Source organism: Erpetoichthys calabaricus, chromosome 6 (assembly GCF_900747795.2).
Source record: "Erpetoichthys calabaricus chromosome 6, fErpCal1.3, whole genome shotgun sequence".
Lineage (NCBI taxonomy): Eukaryota > Metazoa > Chordata > Cladistia > Polypteriformes > Polypteridae > Erpetoichthys > Erpetoichthys calabaricus.
The window spans coordinates 25,572,237-25,587,766 of record NC_041399.2 but is presented as its reverse complement, the minus strand read 5'-3'; the positions used below and the strand labels follow the sequence as shown (position 1 = coordinate 25,587,766).

The 15,530-nt window shown below is 40.9% G+C and overlaps 1 protein-coding gene across 1 annotated transcript in view; it reads left to right on the top strand.

Annotated features, from left to right (window-relative positions):
- ctnnd2a (catenin (cadherin-associated protein), delta 2a) overlaps positions 1-15,530 on the top strand; it is a 1,670,075-nt gene that overhangs the window by 1,381,222 nt on the left and 273,323 nt on the right. Inside the window, exon 13 of the mRNA XM_051929317.1 lies at positions 6,712-6,925. Coding sequence (XP_051785277.1) covers positions 6,712-6,925 — 214 coding nt within the window. The remainder of the gene's footprint in view (positions 1-6,711; positions 6,926-15,530) is intronic.

Genomic DNA, 15,530 nt, shown 5'->3' with positions numbered 1-15,530 from the left:
GGCAGCATTTACAGAAGCTCTCCTTCAATTTTTTTTTTAATATAATTATTACGATTACCTTTTTTACAGACTATTTATGTCAGTCAGTCATTGACGAACCCGCTATATCCTAACTAGAGGGTCATGGGGGTCTGCAGAAGCCAATCCTAGCCAGCACAGGGCGCAAGGAAGGAACAAATCCTGGGCAGGGCGCCAACCCACCACAGGGCACACACACACACACACCAGGGACAATTTAGGATCGCCAATGCACCTAACCTGCATGTCTTTGGACTGTGGGAGGAAACCCACACAGACATGGGGAGAACATGCCAGCTCCACGCAGGGAGGACCAGGGAAGCAAACCCAGGTCTCCTTACTGCGAGGCAGCAGTGCTAGCACTGCGCCACCATGCCGCCCTACTATTAATGCTATTAATATTATTAGTTATAAATATTAAGATTATGTTAGCATTAAGATTAAGATAATGTTAAGCCTTGAAATGCCACACATTCTGCTTGCTGCTAGGCCTGCCCATCTTACTGGTGAGGCGGGTGGGTCGTACATTCAGCCAAAGCAGCTTTCTTAAAATACAGTTCAGCTTCTCAGATATCTCAAAGCCATTTTAAGAGATCTTGAAGTAAATTCTTCTCCATTTTATCATACCTACAATACAACAGAGATGTCTAAATCATTAGAAGATATTTCAAATATATTTGTAATGTCAGTAATCCCCTATGCTTTTTAAGTTACTAGAAAATGATACTGAGATGTCTCAAAATCACTTTCTGCAATTGCTTTCAATATGTATTTAAAATATATTAAAATAAGAACAAACTCATTTTGAGATACCTCAAAACATGTATAAGATACTCGTAATTGTATTATGGATATCTCAAAATAGTGATCAGATATTTTGTAATAAATTCCTCTTTTTAATGATATCTTAAAATGTATCTTGAAATGCATTCAAATGGAGGAGAAATCCATTTTAAGATATCCTGATGACATTTTAAGATATCTTGACATAATAACCATTGTACTTTCAGACATCTTAAATGCATTTTGAGATATCTGAAATGAATTTCCAGATCTATTATAATACATTCCTGTGCATTTTGAGATATCTTTTAAAATAAAAATTAATGTACATTTCAATATATCTTAAAGTGACATGTAATCTTATTAACAGATGTCACTTTGAAATTTCTTCAGTCGCACTTCACATGAATCTCAAAATGCGTAAGTTTATTTTAAAATACAGTGGAACCTTGGTTTGCGAGCATAATTTGTTCCGGAAACGTGCTCGCAGTCCAAAGTACTCGTGTATCAAAGTGAATTTCCCCATAAGAAATACAGTGCATCCGGAAAGTATTCACAGCGCATCACTTTTTCCACCTTTTGTTATGTTACAGCCTCATTCCAAAATGGATTAAATTCATTTTTTTCCTCAGAATTCTACACACAACACCCCATAATGACAATGTGAAAAAAGTTTACTTGAGGTTTTTGCAAATTTATTAAAAATAAAAAATCTGAGAAATCCCATGTACATAAGTATTCACAGCCTTTGCTCAATACTTTGTCGATGCACGTTTGGCAGCAATTACAGCCTCAAGTCTTTTTGAATATGATGCCACAAGCTTGGCACACCTATCCTTGGCCAGTTTCTCCCATTCCTCTTTGCAGCACCTCTCAAGCTCCATCAGGTTGGATGGGAAGCGTCGGTGCACAGCCATTTTAAGATCTCTCCAGAGATGTTCAATTGAATTCAAGTCTGGGCTCTGGCTGGGCCACTCAAGGACATTCACAGAGTTGTCCTGAAGCCACTCCTTTGATATCTTGGCTGTGTGCTTAGGGTCGTTGTACTGCTGAAGGATGAACCGTCGCCCCAGTCTGAGGTCAAGAGCGCTCTGGAGCAGGTTTTCATCCAGGATGTCTCTGTACATTGCTGCAGTCATCTTTTCCTTTATCCTGACTAGTCTCCCAGCCCCTGCCGCTGAAAGATATTCCCACAGCATGATGATGCCACCACCATGCTTCACTGTAGGGATGGTATTGGCCTGGCGATGAGCGGTGCCTGGTTTCCTACAAATGTGACGCCTGGCATTCACACCAAAGAGTTCAATCTTTGTCTCATCAGACCAGAGAATTTTCTTTCTCATGGTCTGAGAGTCCTTCAGGTGTCTTTTTGCAAACTCCAGGCGGGCTGCCATGTGCCTTTTACTAAAGAGTAGCTTCCGTCTGGCCACTCTACCATACAGGCCTGATTGGTGGATTTCTGCAGAGATGGTTGTCCTTCTGGAAGGTTCTCCTCTCTCCACAGAGGACCTCTGGAGCTCTGACAGAGTGACCATCGGGTTCTTGGTCACCTCCCTGACTAAGGCCCTTCTCCCCCAATCGCTCATTTTAGATGGCCGGCCAGCTCTAGGAAGAGTCCTAGTGGTTTCGAACCTCTTCCACTTACGGATGATGGAGGCCACTGTGCTCGTTGGGACCTTCAAAGCAGCAGAAATTTTTCTGTAACCTTCCCCAGATTTGTGCCTCGAGACAATCTTGTCTCGGAGGTCTACAGACAATTCCTTTGACTTCATGCTTGGTTTGTGCTCTGACATGAACTGTCAACTGTGGGACCTTATATAGACAGGTGTGTGCCTTTCCAAATCATGTCCAGTCAACTGAATTTACCACAGGTGGACTCCAATGAAGCTGCAGAAACATCTCAAGAATGATCAGGGGAAACAGGATGCACCTGAGCTCAATTTTGAGCTTCATGGCAAAGGCTGTGAATACTTATGTACATGTGCTTTCTCAATTTTTTTATTTTTAATAAATTTGCAAAAATCTCAAGTAAACTTTTTTCACGTTGTCATTATGGGGTGTTGTGTGTAGAATTCTGAGGAAAAAAATGAATTTAATCCATTTTGGAATAAGGCTGTAACATAACAAAATGTGGAAAAAGTGATGCGCTGTGAATACTTTCCGGATGCACTGTAATGGAAACTCAGATGATTCGTTCCACAACCCAAAACTATTCATATAAAAATCCATCCATCCATTTTCCAACCCGCTGAATCTGAATACAGGGTCGCGGGGGTCTGCTGGAGCCAATCCCAGCCAACATAGGGCACAAGGCAGGAACCAATCCCGGGCAGGGCGCCAACCCACAGCAGGACACACACACACCCACACACCAAGGCCAATTTAGAATCGCCAATCTACCTAACCTGCTTGTCTTTGGACACTGGGAGGAAACTGGAGCACCCAGAGAAAACCCACGCAGACACGGGGAGAACATGCAAACTCCAAGCAGGGAGGAACCAGGAAGCGAACTCAGGTCTCCTTACTGCGAGGCAGCAGCGCTACCCAAAATACATAAAACAAATTAACCTGCACTTTACATTTAAAAAGAATCATGGCTGGTGTGAGCGAGTTTCTAAACTCTTATGGGATTCCACCCATCGGGACGACATGCAGAAGAGCGTCCCAAAGCAATCGCAGTCTCCCAGTGCTGTAGCAGTTCGCCATAAAAACGAATCCGAAAAGATCGCGGACATGCTATAAGTGCCTGCCGTCGATGGGTGATACAAGGAACAAGGAACATTATAAATATGCAGGGCACAGTACTACTTGGCCACGATACTGCCTGACTGCTGTGGCTGTGTATAGGAGAGTGGCAGATCTCACTACAATAAATAACCTCACTGTTGCTGTTTCAAGCTGAATAAAGCTGGTGTCGCTAAAGCACTGAGACTCAGCTTCGTGTTTTGGGGTGCAAGACAGGGACCCGCATGTCACAGCACACACACGCACACAGTCACAATGCTGTAGTAAACAGTATACGCTCGTACGGATGTTGACTATATGAGTGAGGCACACCGACTCAAATGGAGAATAGGAGACGATTACCCACAATCCTGCAGCGAGAGAGAGAGAGAGAGAGAGAAGAACCATCAGCTCAGTTGTGATCACATGACGCTCAGCAGACAAAGCGTATAAATACTACTCGTACTACAAGACCTCGCTCGTTTATCAAGTCAAAATGTATTAAAAATTTTAGCTCGTCTTGCAAAACACTCGTAAACCAAGTTACTCGCAAACCGAGGTTCCACTGTATGTCCGTGTTTTCATGATAGTCTGTGACCCTGAAATGAATTACATGGTTTTGAGAATTCATATGCATATGAAAAAGTCTTACTGGGTAGGTTAAGAATGTCCAGTCCCTCTGTATCAACCAATGCAGGATTTTTACTGGGTAGATAAGTAAGTATGCCTGGGCCATCTATATTATCAACACAAGAGCTTTACAGCGTAGGAAAATAAGTATATCCATTTCCATTGCGTTAACCAATGCAAGAGTTGTCCTGAGTAAGTAAGTATGTCTGATCCCTTCATGACACGTAAGTACGTAAGTATGACCAGTCTCTCTGTATCAGTCAATGCAAGAGTTTTACTGGGTATGTCTGGTCCCTCCATTTCCATCAACGTGAGAGTTTCACCAGGTAGACAAGTAAGTATGTCTGGTCCCTTTGTACCAATCAACACTTGTCTGCTAGTGGAGTTTTACTTGGCCCATAAGAAAGCATGTCTGGTCCCACGTTATCAGTCATTGTTAGAGCTTTTCTGGATACATAAGTACGTATGTCTTATACCATCACATCAGTCAGTTACTATGTGCTAGATTAATACTTTTTGGTGAGTAATATTCATATTGCATTTTGCATTATGTCTCAAAGTATGTAGAGGCAACTCTGTACGAGCGAATCTTATATGTAGACGTCTACGCGTGGAAGTGTGTGTGTCTGTCTCTAAGGGCCCGGAAGTGAGAGGTGGAGTCGAGGTAAGGGCTCCACTTCCAAGGAAACAGAAACTCACTTAGCCGCTAATACACAAGCGAGGCGAACACATCAGCACAGTGAAACCTCCGAAGAAAGAGACAGTCGCTTAGCCACTAATGCACAAGCGATGTGAGCACATCGGCAAAACGAAACCTCCTAGGAGAGAGACGCCCAGAGTAGTTCCTTTCAATTACCTGACATCGCTACATTTCAATTTTTTTTCTGACGATTTCAATAGTTTGTAGGATCCCTGGGCTTTTTATAGCATGGGCTTACACAGCTAGTGTATTATAATTGTGCCTGCACCGAAGTAAACAATAGTGCGGAAATAATGCATTTGCAGTATGTGAACATAGCGGTTGCTGGAAATTATGACAGCTCACAAGAGTCATTCAGTAGCCAGTAGTAATGACACCCCAACAATAAATTCTGGAAGAAGTTTTAGTTTCCCTAGAATAACACCTCCTCTGCTTCTCAACTTGAAATACGAATTTCATTGTGAATGATTGAGTGATAATTTGTATTCCCAATTCATTGTCTACTTTGATTTATTTAATGTGAGACATATAATACGGTGTGTTCAGTTGTATCCTTCGTGTACCGGTGATTTTCTATTTCATTTTTATTGTTTCTCAGTTTCTTTTACGTTACTTAGTTGGCAGTACATAACATGATTGTTCTTGATAATGGTTTTGCATAATAGGATATGCAATTTACATTCATTCAGACACCATTGCAAAGGAAATTATTAGTAACGTCAGACAAAATTGTGACGCAGTACTTAGTTTATTGGAAAGAATTTGGTTAACCTTGAAATTAAAAGCTAGAGGTGGCTTAGATAAATGTGTATGGCCGAACCTTCAAAATAGGAGGCCTGTGGGAAAGCAGGAAAGGAGAGGTCCTCGTCCCCTACCCTGGGTAACTCATTACAATTAGTTGATGCCTCTGCAGTACATCACTCTGGAATCAGCGTGCATTATTTGGGGTGCGGACTTAGCTGGTATTATGTGTTTGAGATGTTTCATAATGTATGGGAAATTATTTCATTATATTTGAAATACCTTAAAATGCATCTACAATTCTGGGTGTGCACCAAATGAACATTGTTTTGGACAAAAATCTTTCCATGCCTATCAGACAGCCTTGGCATCACAATCACCCCTAACCCAATAACAGCCGTGTTCGGTGGACTCCCAGACAGCCTTAAAGTAGAGAAGGACCAACAATTCGTAATTCCCTTTACCTCACGACTAACACGTAGGCCTACTTTGCTCAAATGGATGAATCCCACCCCACCATTCTTAAGTCAGTAGGTAACCGATGTTCTATACTACTTGAAACTAGAAAAAATCAAATTCTCACTTAAAGGATTTGTTCAATACTTTTTTTAAAATATGTCAGGATCTAATCAATAACATTTTAGAATAAGCTTCTGTATCGAGGAAAAGGATACTCTTCCTTTCTTGTTGCGTTTATAGAGTAGCTATGGCTGTTGGCTCACCTCTTTTCTCTTGGGTGGGGTTTGAATTTTGCTTTGTTAAGTTTAACTTGATTGTATGGAATGTTATCTGCTTCTAATTAAAATCAATAAAGAATAAATTTTTAAAAAATTCATCTACAAAATCTCAAAGTGAGCAGGATGTCATTTTAACATACCCTAAAATATATTTGAGATACCTTAAAATGCATTTAAGATATTTTGGAATAGACATATATTTCTAGTTCAAATCATTGCACAATATCTTCAAACGCAGTTTAATATATTTATAAAAATTAATTCAGTGGAAATTGAAGGGAGGACCCATTGGTAGACATGTCTATTGAAAGACACCACTGATGGAGAATCATCTGCAGCAAATGATGGACTCAGTGTTCTGCCTTTTTTCCCTTTTAGATCCGGAGGCAGGGTGGAATTCAGCTACTGGTAGACCTGCTGGATCATCGGATGACAGAAGTTCACAGAAGTGCATGTGGAGCTTTGCGAAATCTGGTGTATGGCAAAGCAAATGATGACAACAAGATTGCCTTGAAAAATTGTGGAGGAATCCCTGCATTGGTTCGGCTGCTGAGAAAGACCAATGACTTGGAGATCAAGGAGCTGGTGACAGGTAACCTTTGATAACAGAAATTGAATGAGTATGATGCATAGCACCCCGCTAAATCAGTCAATATAAATTATGATGTGAGCACATAAGAAAGTTTTTGTGACTGTGTGAAGAGATGAAATTCTGCTGTAATTCCTGGGTAGGAAAACCTCAGTATACCAGAGAGTCTCATTAGAGTGTTTAAAAAACACGACACTCAAAGTGACTTTCAGGATCATAATTCATTTCCACCGTTTCCATTCTGGTGGTGAAAAGTTGCCACATTAACCTTTTGTTGACAAGGATTTTGTCTAGGTTTTCCTCTCAAATATCAAAGACACGTAGGTTAAATGAATTAATTAATGAGTTAAATGAGCCTCTCGTTGTTCTCTTACAGTCTTACACTCGCTAACCTTACTGTTTCATCTCAACTCATAGAGCCATTTACATTACAGAAACACTCCAACTCCACAAGGGATAAGGCCATTTAGATGAGAGATGAGGTCTAGTACTCTCGTGTCATCAGCAAACTTGATGATCCTGTTTGAGCTGTACAGTTTGTGAGTCAAAAAGATGAACAGAAGTGGGCTGAACACACAATTCATTATGGTGGCCCTGCAGAGCATTTATAATGTGATCTGTCTCTGGTTTCTCAGATGTGAAGTCCAGAAACCAACCGCAAAGAGAAGTGTTAAAGCCCAGCTTCTGGGGGATTATCTTCTTGAATACTCAACTGAAATGAAGGAGGATCATTCATAGATAGATAGATAGATAGATAGATAGATAGATAGATAGATAGATAGATAGATAGATAGATAGATAGATAGATAGATAGATAGATAGATAGATAGATAGATAGATAGATAGATAGATAGATTCCAAATTAAGGCACACTCAAATTAAATTTCAAAAACAGATTTTGAGAAGAAAAATTACTGGTATACATAAGTACATTTTCCAGTGCTATGACTCCCAATACTGGTAAAAGCCAATTTGAAGACACAGGCCAGGTGAATAGACAACGCCCCTCAGTGTAGTTAGTATCATTAGATTTATTAGATGACCATTATGTCCAGAGCACCCCTTCAATAACACAAACGGCGCCCCCTTGTGTACATTTCTCAGATTTTACTTGGTGTATGGAGCCCGCACCCTTTTACTTTCTTAAACTGTGTCCAATGGGTAACACTGCCCAGTTAGTATTATCAAATTTCAATGACCAGGATGGGAGTCCCTTTTCTGTCCAGAGCATGCGCCCCTTAACTTTCATAAATGGTGCTTTAGGAGGCTGATTGTGTCGTCTAGTTAAGCGGCTCTGATGACACCATTTCTTTTTTTTCCCTTTGTTGAATCAATTTCACTTGACAAGTCTTTGTGTGCTGAATTGGCTTCCTTTTCACAGGCCCACACAAGCTTATGTCCTGTATTTGTTTAGCTGCAGAAGGTCTTACATGGTGTGACAATGAAATACTTCAAATTTAAGAAAGAACCCAATTTCAAATATGGAAATATATGATAAAAGGTGTGTCTTGGAAGCAATACCTATACTGTAAATGCAGTGTATATGTTTATATTTATACAGTGGACCCTTGACTTACGAACTCAATTTGTTCGCGAGGGCTGGTTGTAACTCAAGTTGGTTGTAAGTCAAGACTATTTTTCCCATAAGAAATAATGGAAATACCCATAATGCGTTCCGAACCTCCCACAGCAACACTTACTTAACCTTTTCATAATAAAAAAGGGTTGTATAATGTGCGTAATTTACCAAAACACAAATAATTTTTCTAATGTACTAACCAAAAAGTTATAAAAAGTGCCTAGCCTACCAGAAACAACAATTTCATACTGTACTCACCATTTAATTTGACATCTTTGGGCTGCAGGAAGGGAGGAGGAAGTGAATGAAATGGAAGGTGGTTATTGTTTGGAAGGAGCCTCCTTATACAAATCTTTTCTTTGTAAAATTGTCAAGATGGTGGATTTCGACATGCTGTACATATTAGCGAGATCGGTCACACGAACAGCACTCTCATATTTCCGCACAATTTCCTTCTTCATTTCGATTGTGATCGCTTTCTTTACCTTCGTTACCTTCTTTTCCTTCCTTAGCAATTATCGAAATAAATTATATAAATCACTGCACTGACCGAAATTACGTCCACAAACTCATGTATCTGGGCTCTGACTGACGCTTACAAACGCTCTCGGCTGTTTGTTTACAATCACGCAAGTGGATACACGTGACCGCATTCAGGTCGTAACGCAAGATGTTGGTCGTAAATCAAAACAAAAATTTTGGTCGTAAATCAAGTTGTTCGCATGTCACGCCGGTCGTATATCAAAGGTCGACTGTATATAGTAACCATAAGGAGGTGCCAGAGCACCCCCAAACCTTAGACACAATAAAGCCTAAGACATACTTACAACTCAAACAAAGGGTTTTATTGAGCCCCAACACCTTCACAGAAATAATAACAAAATAAAGCACCAAGCACAAACCTCCTTCCTTCTCCAAGAGCGTAGCCCACTGCCTCCCGACTCTGACTCATCAAACTGAGGCAGATGGTGACTTTTGCATGTCACACCCTACTTACAAACAATTTAAAACAAGTTCACGGACATCTAATTTTATAGTTGTTGCAATGTTTTTAACAGACGTACTTCATGTGCTCCCAGCTCTTTAAAATGTTATATGTTCTAGATGGCACGTGAACGACTAAGCGAAGAAGAAAGAGCAGCATGTCGAAAAGAGACACGAAAGCATTGGAGAGAAAAGAAGGCAAAAAAGGATGCACAAGAGAACAATAATAATCTAAGTGCAAATTCAGAAAATAAGGAAAGTAATAATCAGTCCAAATCAAGTGGAATTGAAAAGCTCATAAGTCAAATCCGGGTCTGAAATAAAAGGCTTCATAGTGAAGTTCAAAAACATTGGCGCGATACTCATGCAGAGCAAGTTAAAGAATATGAATCGCTTTAGCACAAACAATAATAGTAATATATAAAACTAAACCTAACCCTAACTAATAATATATAAAATATATATTGTCACAGGAGGCTAGGGACCAGACCCAGCCGGGATGCCTGGAAGGACGGGGAGGCAGTCAGTACGTCCCCCGGACTGAGAAGGGGCAACCTCCCTGGATAAACAGGGGGATGGAGCAAGGAGGCACAAACCTGTGGGGGCCCGTGGCTGCCGCCAGGGGGTGCCTCAAGTCTCCTAAAGCCCGGGAGCTCTGCACTTCTGCCACACCTGGGAAGGTGGGGGACGATCCTTCCAGCGACACCCAGAGTGCTTCCAGGTGCTCATGCGGCACTTCCGCCACACCAGGAAGTGCCGCCGGAAGAACATCAGCAAGCACCTGGAGTACATCCTGGTGGAAATAAAAGGGGCCAATCCACTCCAATCAGAGAGCTAGAGTCGGGAGCGAGAGCAGGACGAAGCCCCCGTGAGGAGAGGAAAGGTGGCCCACGAAAATTTGAGAGGAAGGCCTGTGTTAAGGCTGTTGGGTGCGGGAGCGCTGCGTGTTGTGTGGACTTTATTTGTGTAAATAAACGTGTGTTTTGTAAAGTGCTGGTGTTAGTCTGATGGTGTTCGGACCCGTGCTCACAATATATACAGTATTGCAAGTAACTTGGTTTACGAGTGTTTTGCAAGATGAGATAAAATTTTTAATAAATTTTGACTTGATAAACAAGGGAGGTCTTGCAACACGAGTAGTATGTATACGCTTTGTCTGCTGAGCGTCATGTGATCACAACTGAGCTGATGGTTCTCTCTCTCTCGCTGTGGGATTGTGGGTAATCTTCTCCTATTCTCCGTCTGAGTCGGCATGCCTCACTCATATAGTCAACATCCGTACGAGTGTATACTGTTTACTACAGCATTCTGACTGTGTGTGTGTGCGTGCGCATGTGTGTGGTGTGACGTCTGAGTCCCTGTCATGCGCCCCAAAACATGAAGCTGAGTCTCAGTACTTTAGCAACACCAGCTTTATTCAGCTTGAAACAGCAACAGTGAGGTTATTTATTGTAGCGGGATCTGCCACACTCCTATACACAGCCACAGCAGTCAGGCAGGGCCATGGCCAAGTAGTACTGTGCCCTGCGCATTTATAATGTTCCTTGTATCACCCATTGACGGCAGGCACTTACAGCATGTCCGCGATCTTTCGGATTTGCTTTTACGGCGAACTGCTACAACGCTGGGAGCCTGCGATTGCTTTGGGACGCTCTTCCGCGTGTCGTCCCGTTGGGTGGAATCCCATAAGAGTTTAGAAACCCATTCACACCAGCCATGATTCTTTTCAAAGGTAAAGTGCAAGTTAATTTGTTTTATGTATTTTTACTTTATATTTTGTATTAATCATTTTTATATGAATAGTTTTGGGTTAGGGAGGTATAGGTATAGCTCAGTGGTAGAGCATTTGACTGCAGATAAAGGTGCCCCCAGTTCAAGTGTGGGTGCTCCCTTTGTTCTCCCATGTTTCTTTGGGGCAGCACGGTGGCACAGTGGGTAGCGCTGCTGCCTCGCAGTTAGGAGACCCGGGTTTGCTTCCCGGGTCCTCCCTGTGTGGAGTTTGCATGTTCTCCCCGTGTCTGCGTGGGTTTCCTCCGGGCGCTCCGGTTTCCTCCCACAGTCCAAAGACAGGCAGGTTAGGTGGATTGGCGATTCTAAATTGGCCCTAGTGTGTGCTTGGTGTGTGGGTGTGTTTGTGTGTGCCCTGCGGTGGGTTGGCACCCTGCCTGGGATTGGTTTCTGCCTTGTGCCCTGTGTTGGTTGGGATTGGCTCCAGCAGACCCCCGTGACCCTGTGTTTGGATTCAGCGGGTTGGAAAATGGATGGATGGGTTTGGGTTGTGGAACGAATCATCCGAGCTTCCATTATTTCTTATGGGGAAATTCACTTTGATATACGAGTGCTTTGGACTGCGAGCACGTTTCCAGAACGAATTATGCTCGCAAACCGAGGTTCCACTGTATATATATATTTTTTTTCTGCTACCCTCTGCCCAACTTTTGAATTGTACCACTGTTATGATGGATGAATATATAAATGAAAATGTAATACTTGAATATTTAGTATCTAGACTAAGCTGTTGCAGTTCATCAGAGCTCATTAATTTTCGGGTTGCCTAATTAATTCTCTGTATTAATCAAGTAGGGATTTGACTTATGCTGACGTTGAGTATATCACTTGACAGTCTGCTCAGCAGCTTTATCACCATAAAAATGCATTTTCTCTAATTGTACTAAAGTATTGTGACAAAGTTCAAATTTTCACCTGTCACTTTTTATTTTATTTACAGTACATGTTCAGGAATGTACTCTTTCTATGTATACATGTGTGTATATACACACTTTCTATGTATTTGTGTCAGATCATGAATTTATGAGACAAATAATTAAAAATCTCTCAATATAACCATAATCTGGATCAGTTTTTGGCATTGTAAAATGCTAGAAGCCTGTTTAATGATTTTGAAAAAGGTTTTTCCAGTTGATTGTGATCTGCAGACATAAATGCAGAAGTGCAAAGGAATTTTCATACGCAATTTCAGCACTTTCAGAGTGATGTCTGTCAATCGGTGAGTCTGTGGATGCAATAATTCAAACAAAACTTATTCTGAAAGAAACCTGTCACTTGGTAATTATTAGTATTGTGAAATGGTAGAAAGCAGTTAAATCTGAGCAAAATGGCCACTGCTGTGATTTTGCTAGAAAGAAATAGTTATTTACTCTGTCCTGTAAGTATATAAACAAGGAGAATATTGTCAATATATTTGCATGTTTTAGGCATCCCTGAATGTAATTTGACCACATTGGGTGTGATGTGTGTCTGCATTCGAGTCTTACTTTGTCTGTGTCTGCCTGGTGGGATGTGAGTCTGTGAACATGATAACTGAAAAACGAATGAGTCAGTCTGAATGAAAATTCAAGAAACGTGTTAAATTTTAGCAAAATCGTGATCAAAGATTTTTACTGTATGAAGATGAAGAAGTTGTTTTTTATTACATATTTGAGTCAAAACACCAGCACAGTAGGACAAGCAGATAATCAAATGTTGGCCTGTAATATTTTACTGCTACAATCACAGCTTCATATCGGGAAAGTCTCCTGCTGGAAACATCAGGAACGTCCCTCGTAGATAGATAGATAGATAGATAGATAGATAGATAGATAGATAGATAGATAGATAGATAGATAGATAGATAGATAGATAGATAGATAGATAGATAGATAGATAGATAGATAGATAGATAGATAGATAGATAGATAGATAGATAGATAGATAGATAGATGACAAACAACAACTCCCGTCTTAAACACACACAACAGAATGGCTAAAATGAAAGAAAACTAAAAAGAAGCAAAATGTCTAACTTGGCTTAAGATAAAAGAGCTGTCCAAGTCCCAGCGAGGTATTGTTCAGACGTATTGCTGTTAGTATAAAGGAGTAGCGTTTCTTGACATACTTCTGCTGAATAGTTAGTTAGCTGAAAGACCTCAGTGTTGGTGTGTCAGAGAGAGAGGATATGCAGCATTGTTCATAATGGCACTCAGTTTTGTGCTTATTCTCTGATTTGGTACTCCTTCCAGGGGGTCCAGTGTGTGTCCCGTGACTGAGGCTGCCTTTTTAATTAGATTATTGAGTTGGTGGGCCTCTCCTGAAGTGAGGTTACCAGCCCAGTCTTCCACACAGATAGTCCATTATCCAGGACATTCAAATATCCACCCATCGATTTTCTTAACCTGCATAAGCTTACAGGGGAACATGAGTCTATAACAGAGTAAATAATAATTTATGATAAATAATATTGAGAATTAATAAAGTATATCAAATCAAATCAATAAGAATTAGAACTTTGCAGTTACACACCCAAGAAAGGAATAATATCGAGTGATCATTGGATTATGTGAGTGGCACAGATCTGTTTTCCTAGTACACGTTTAAAAAAACGGGAGCTACTTCTCCAAGTTCAAGTAAAGTATCTGCATAGCTTCACTGAATAGGAACGTACCCTCATAAGAAATGTTTACATAAAATGTAATTGTGTAATTGGAATGTCAGTAGGTATTTCAGTTAATCAGCTCAAATCATTAGCTGATCTGTGAGCCATCAGACTCCTGCTGTGCTCTTCTTACTTTCCTCGCAGTGTATTCATGGAAAATGTCAGTAGGCTGCCCAAACTCCACACCCCCAGCACTCGGTAGTGATGCGCAGTGACTTTGATGAAATATTTCATTCTAGGCTGCTAAAAGGGGAGAGTAACAAAAGTGTGACAAATCAAAGAATAAAAAATGATGACCCCTTAACTGAACAGGTGGAGTGTCCATTTTGGAGAGATGGGCAGGCGGCTCATTCTCAGTTTATAAAGGCTCTTTACAGATTCATTTTTCCTTTAATTGATTTTTTTTTAAGGCCATTACTGGCTAAGCTCTGTTATGTAGTCTGCTTTCCACCGTCTTTATAAATGCTTTCTATATTGAGCGCAGACATCAAGCACTGAAGTTCCATGACTAATAATAGGACCATTGCAGGACACTATTGTGGACATGAAAACCCTTTCCTTTCCCAGAGACACCTCTTTTATAATGGCCGCATTCTGGGGGTCTCCTGTTCACAGATTGAAGATTCTCCCTCTCTCTCTCTCTGTTCTGTTTCGGCTGAGTGTTCTTATCCTTCAGACTACTTGTTAGGTTTGTGCTTTGTAATCCTTCACGTTTATAGTGAACTGCAGAAAGTGTGAGTATTCAGACCCCTTCACTTTCCTCACACTTTATTGTCTTGAAGAGTTTTTTTGTGCCAATCAGTCTACATTCAGTAACCCATAATAACATGCTTTCAGAAAGGGTTGTAATTATTTCAAAATCAAAACCTAAAATCTCTCACTTAAATAAGTATTAAGACTCTTAATTGAGTACTTCATAGGACCCCCCTTTGACAGCAATTCCAGCTTCAAGTCTTTTTGGGTAAGTCTCTACAAGGTTTGCACGTCTGGATTTGGCCAGTTTATCCCGTTCTTCCTAGCAGATCCTCTGAAGCTCCATTTGATTAAGTTTCTATCTTGACTTTGGCTTGTCAATTAAAGGACAGTTAGCAGAGCCAGCCCTAGACAATTTCGGGCCCGAAGCAAACTGATACTGGGGCCCGACCCCTGCAGCTAGGGGGTTCGGGGCAGAGTTCTGGCCGCCAAGCGATTTCCTGCATTCTGAGCTGCAGAAATGCGTTTTCCCGGCATCTACAACAATTACTTTTTGACGATTTCCGTTTGACACTGACAACCGTAACTGTAACACACTTACAAGAGCCAAATTTGCAGGCTGTCAGCGCAGACTGTCGTACAAGGCCCTGAGTGAAGGGTATGAGTGATGGAGGTCGGAGTGGGCCCACATAAATGTCTTTAGTGACGATACATTAACGGACTAAGCTACATTTTAGCCAGCTTTTGCTGTTTCCACCAGGCAGCACGTGGCGGTAAATAGATAGGCCAAGCACTTTTTTTTTTTGCTTTTTATATTTTTTATATATTTTTTTTAATAATAATTAAGTAATTAAGTGATGGAATATGTTGCCGTGAATTATATATGTAAAAAAATTAGTAACAGAGGTTGGAGTGAAGGA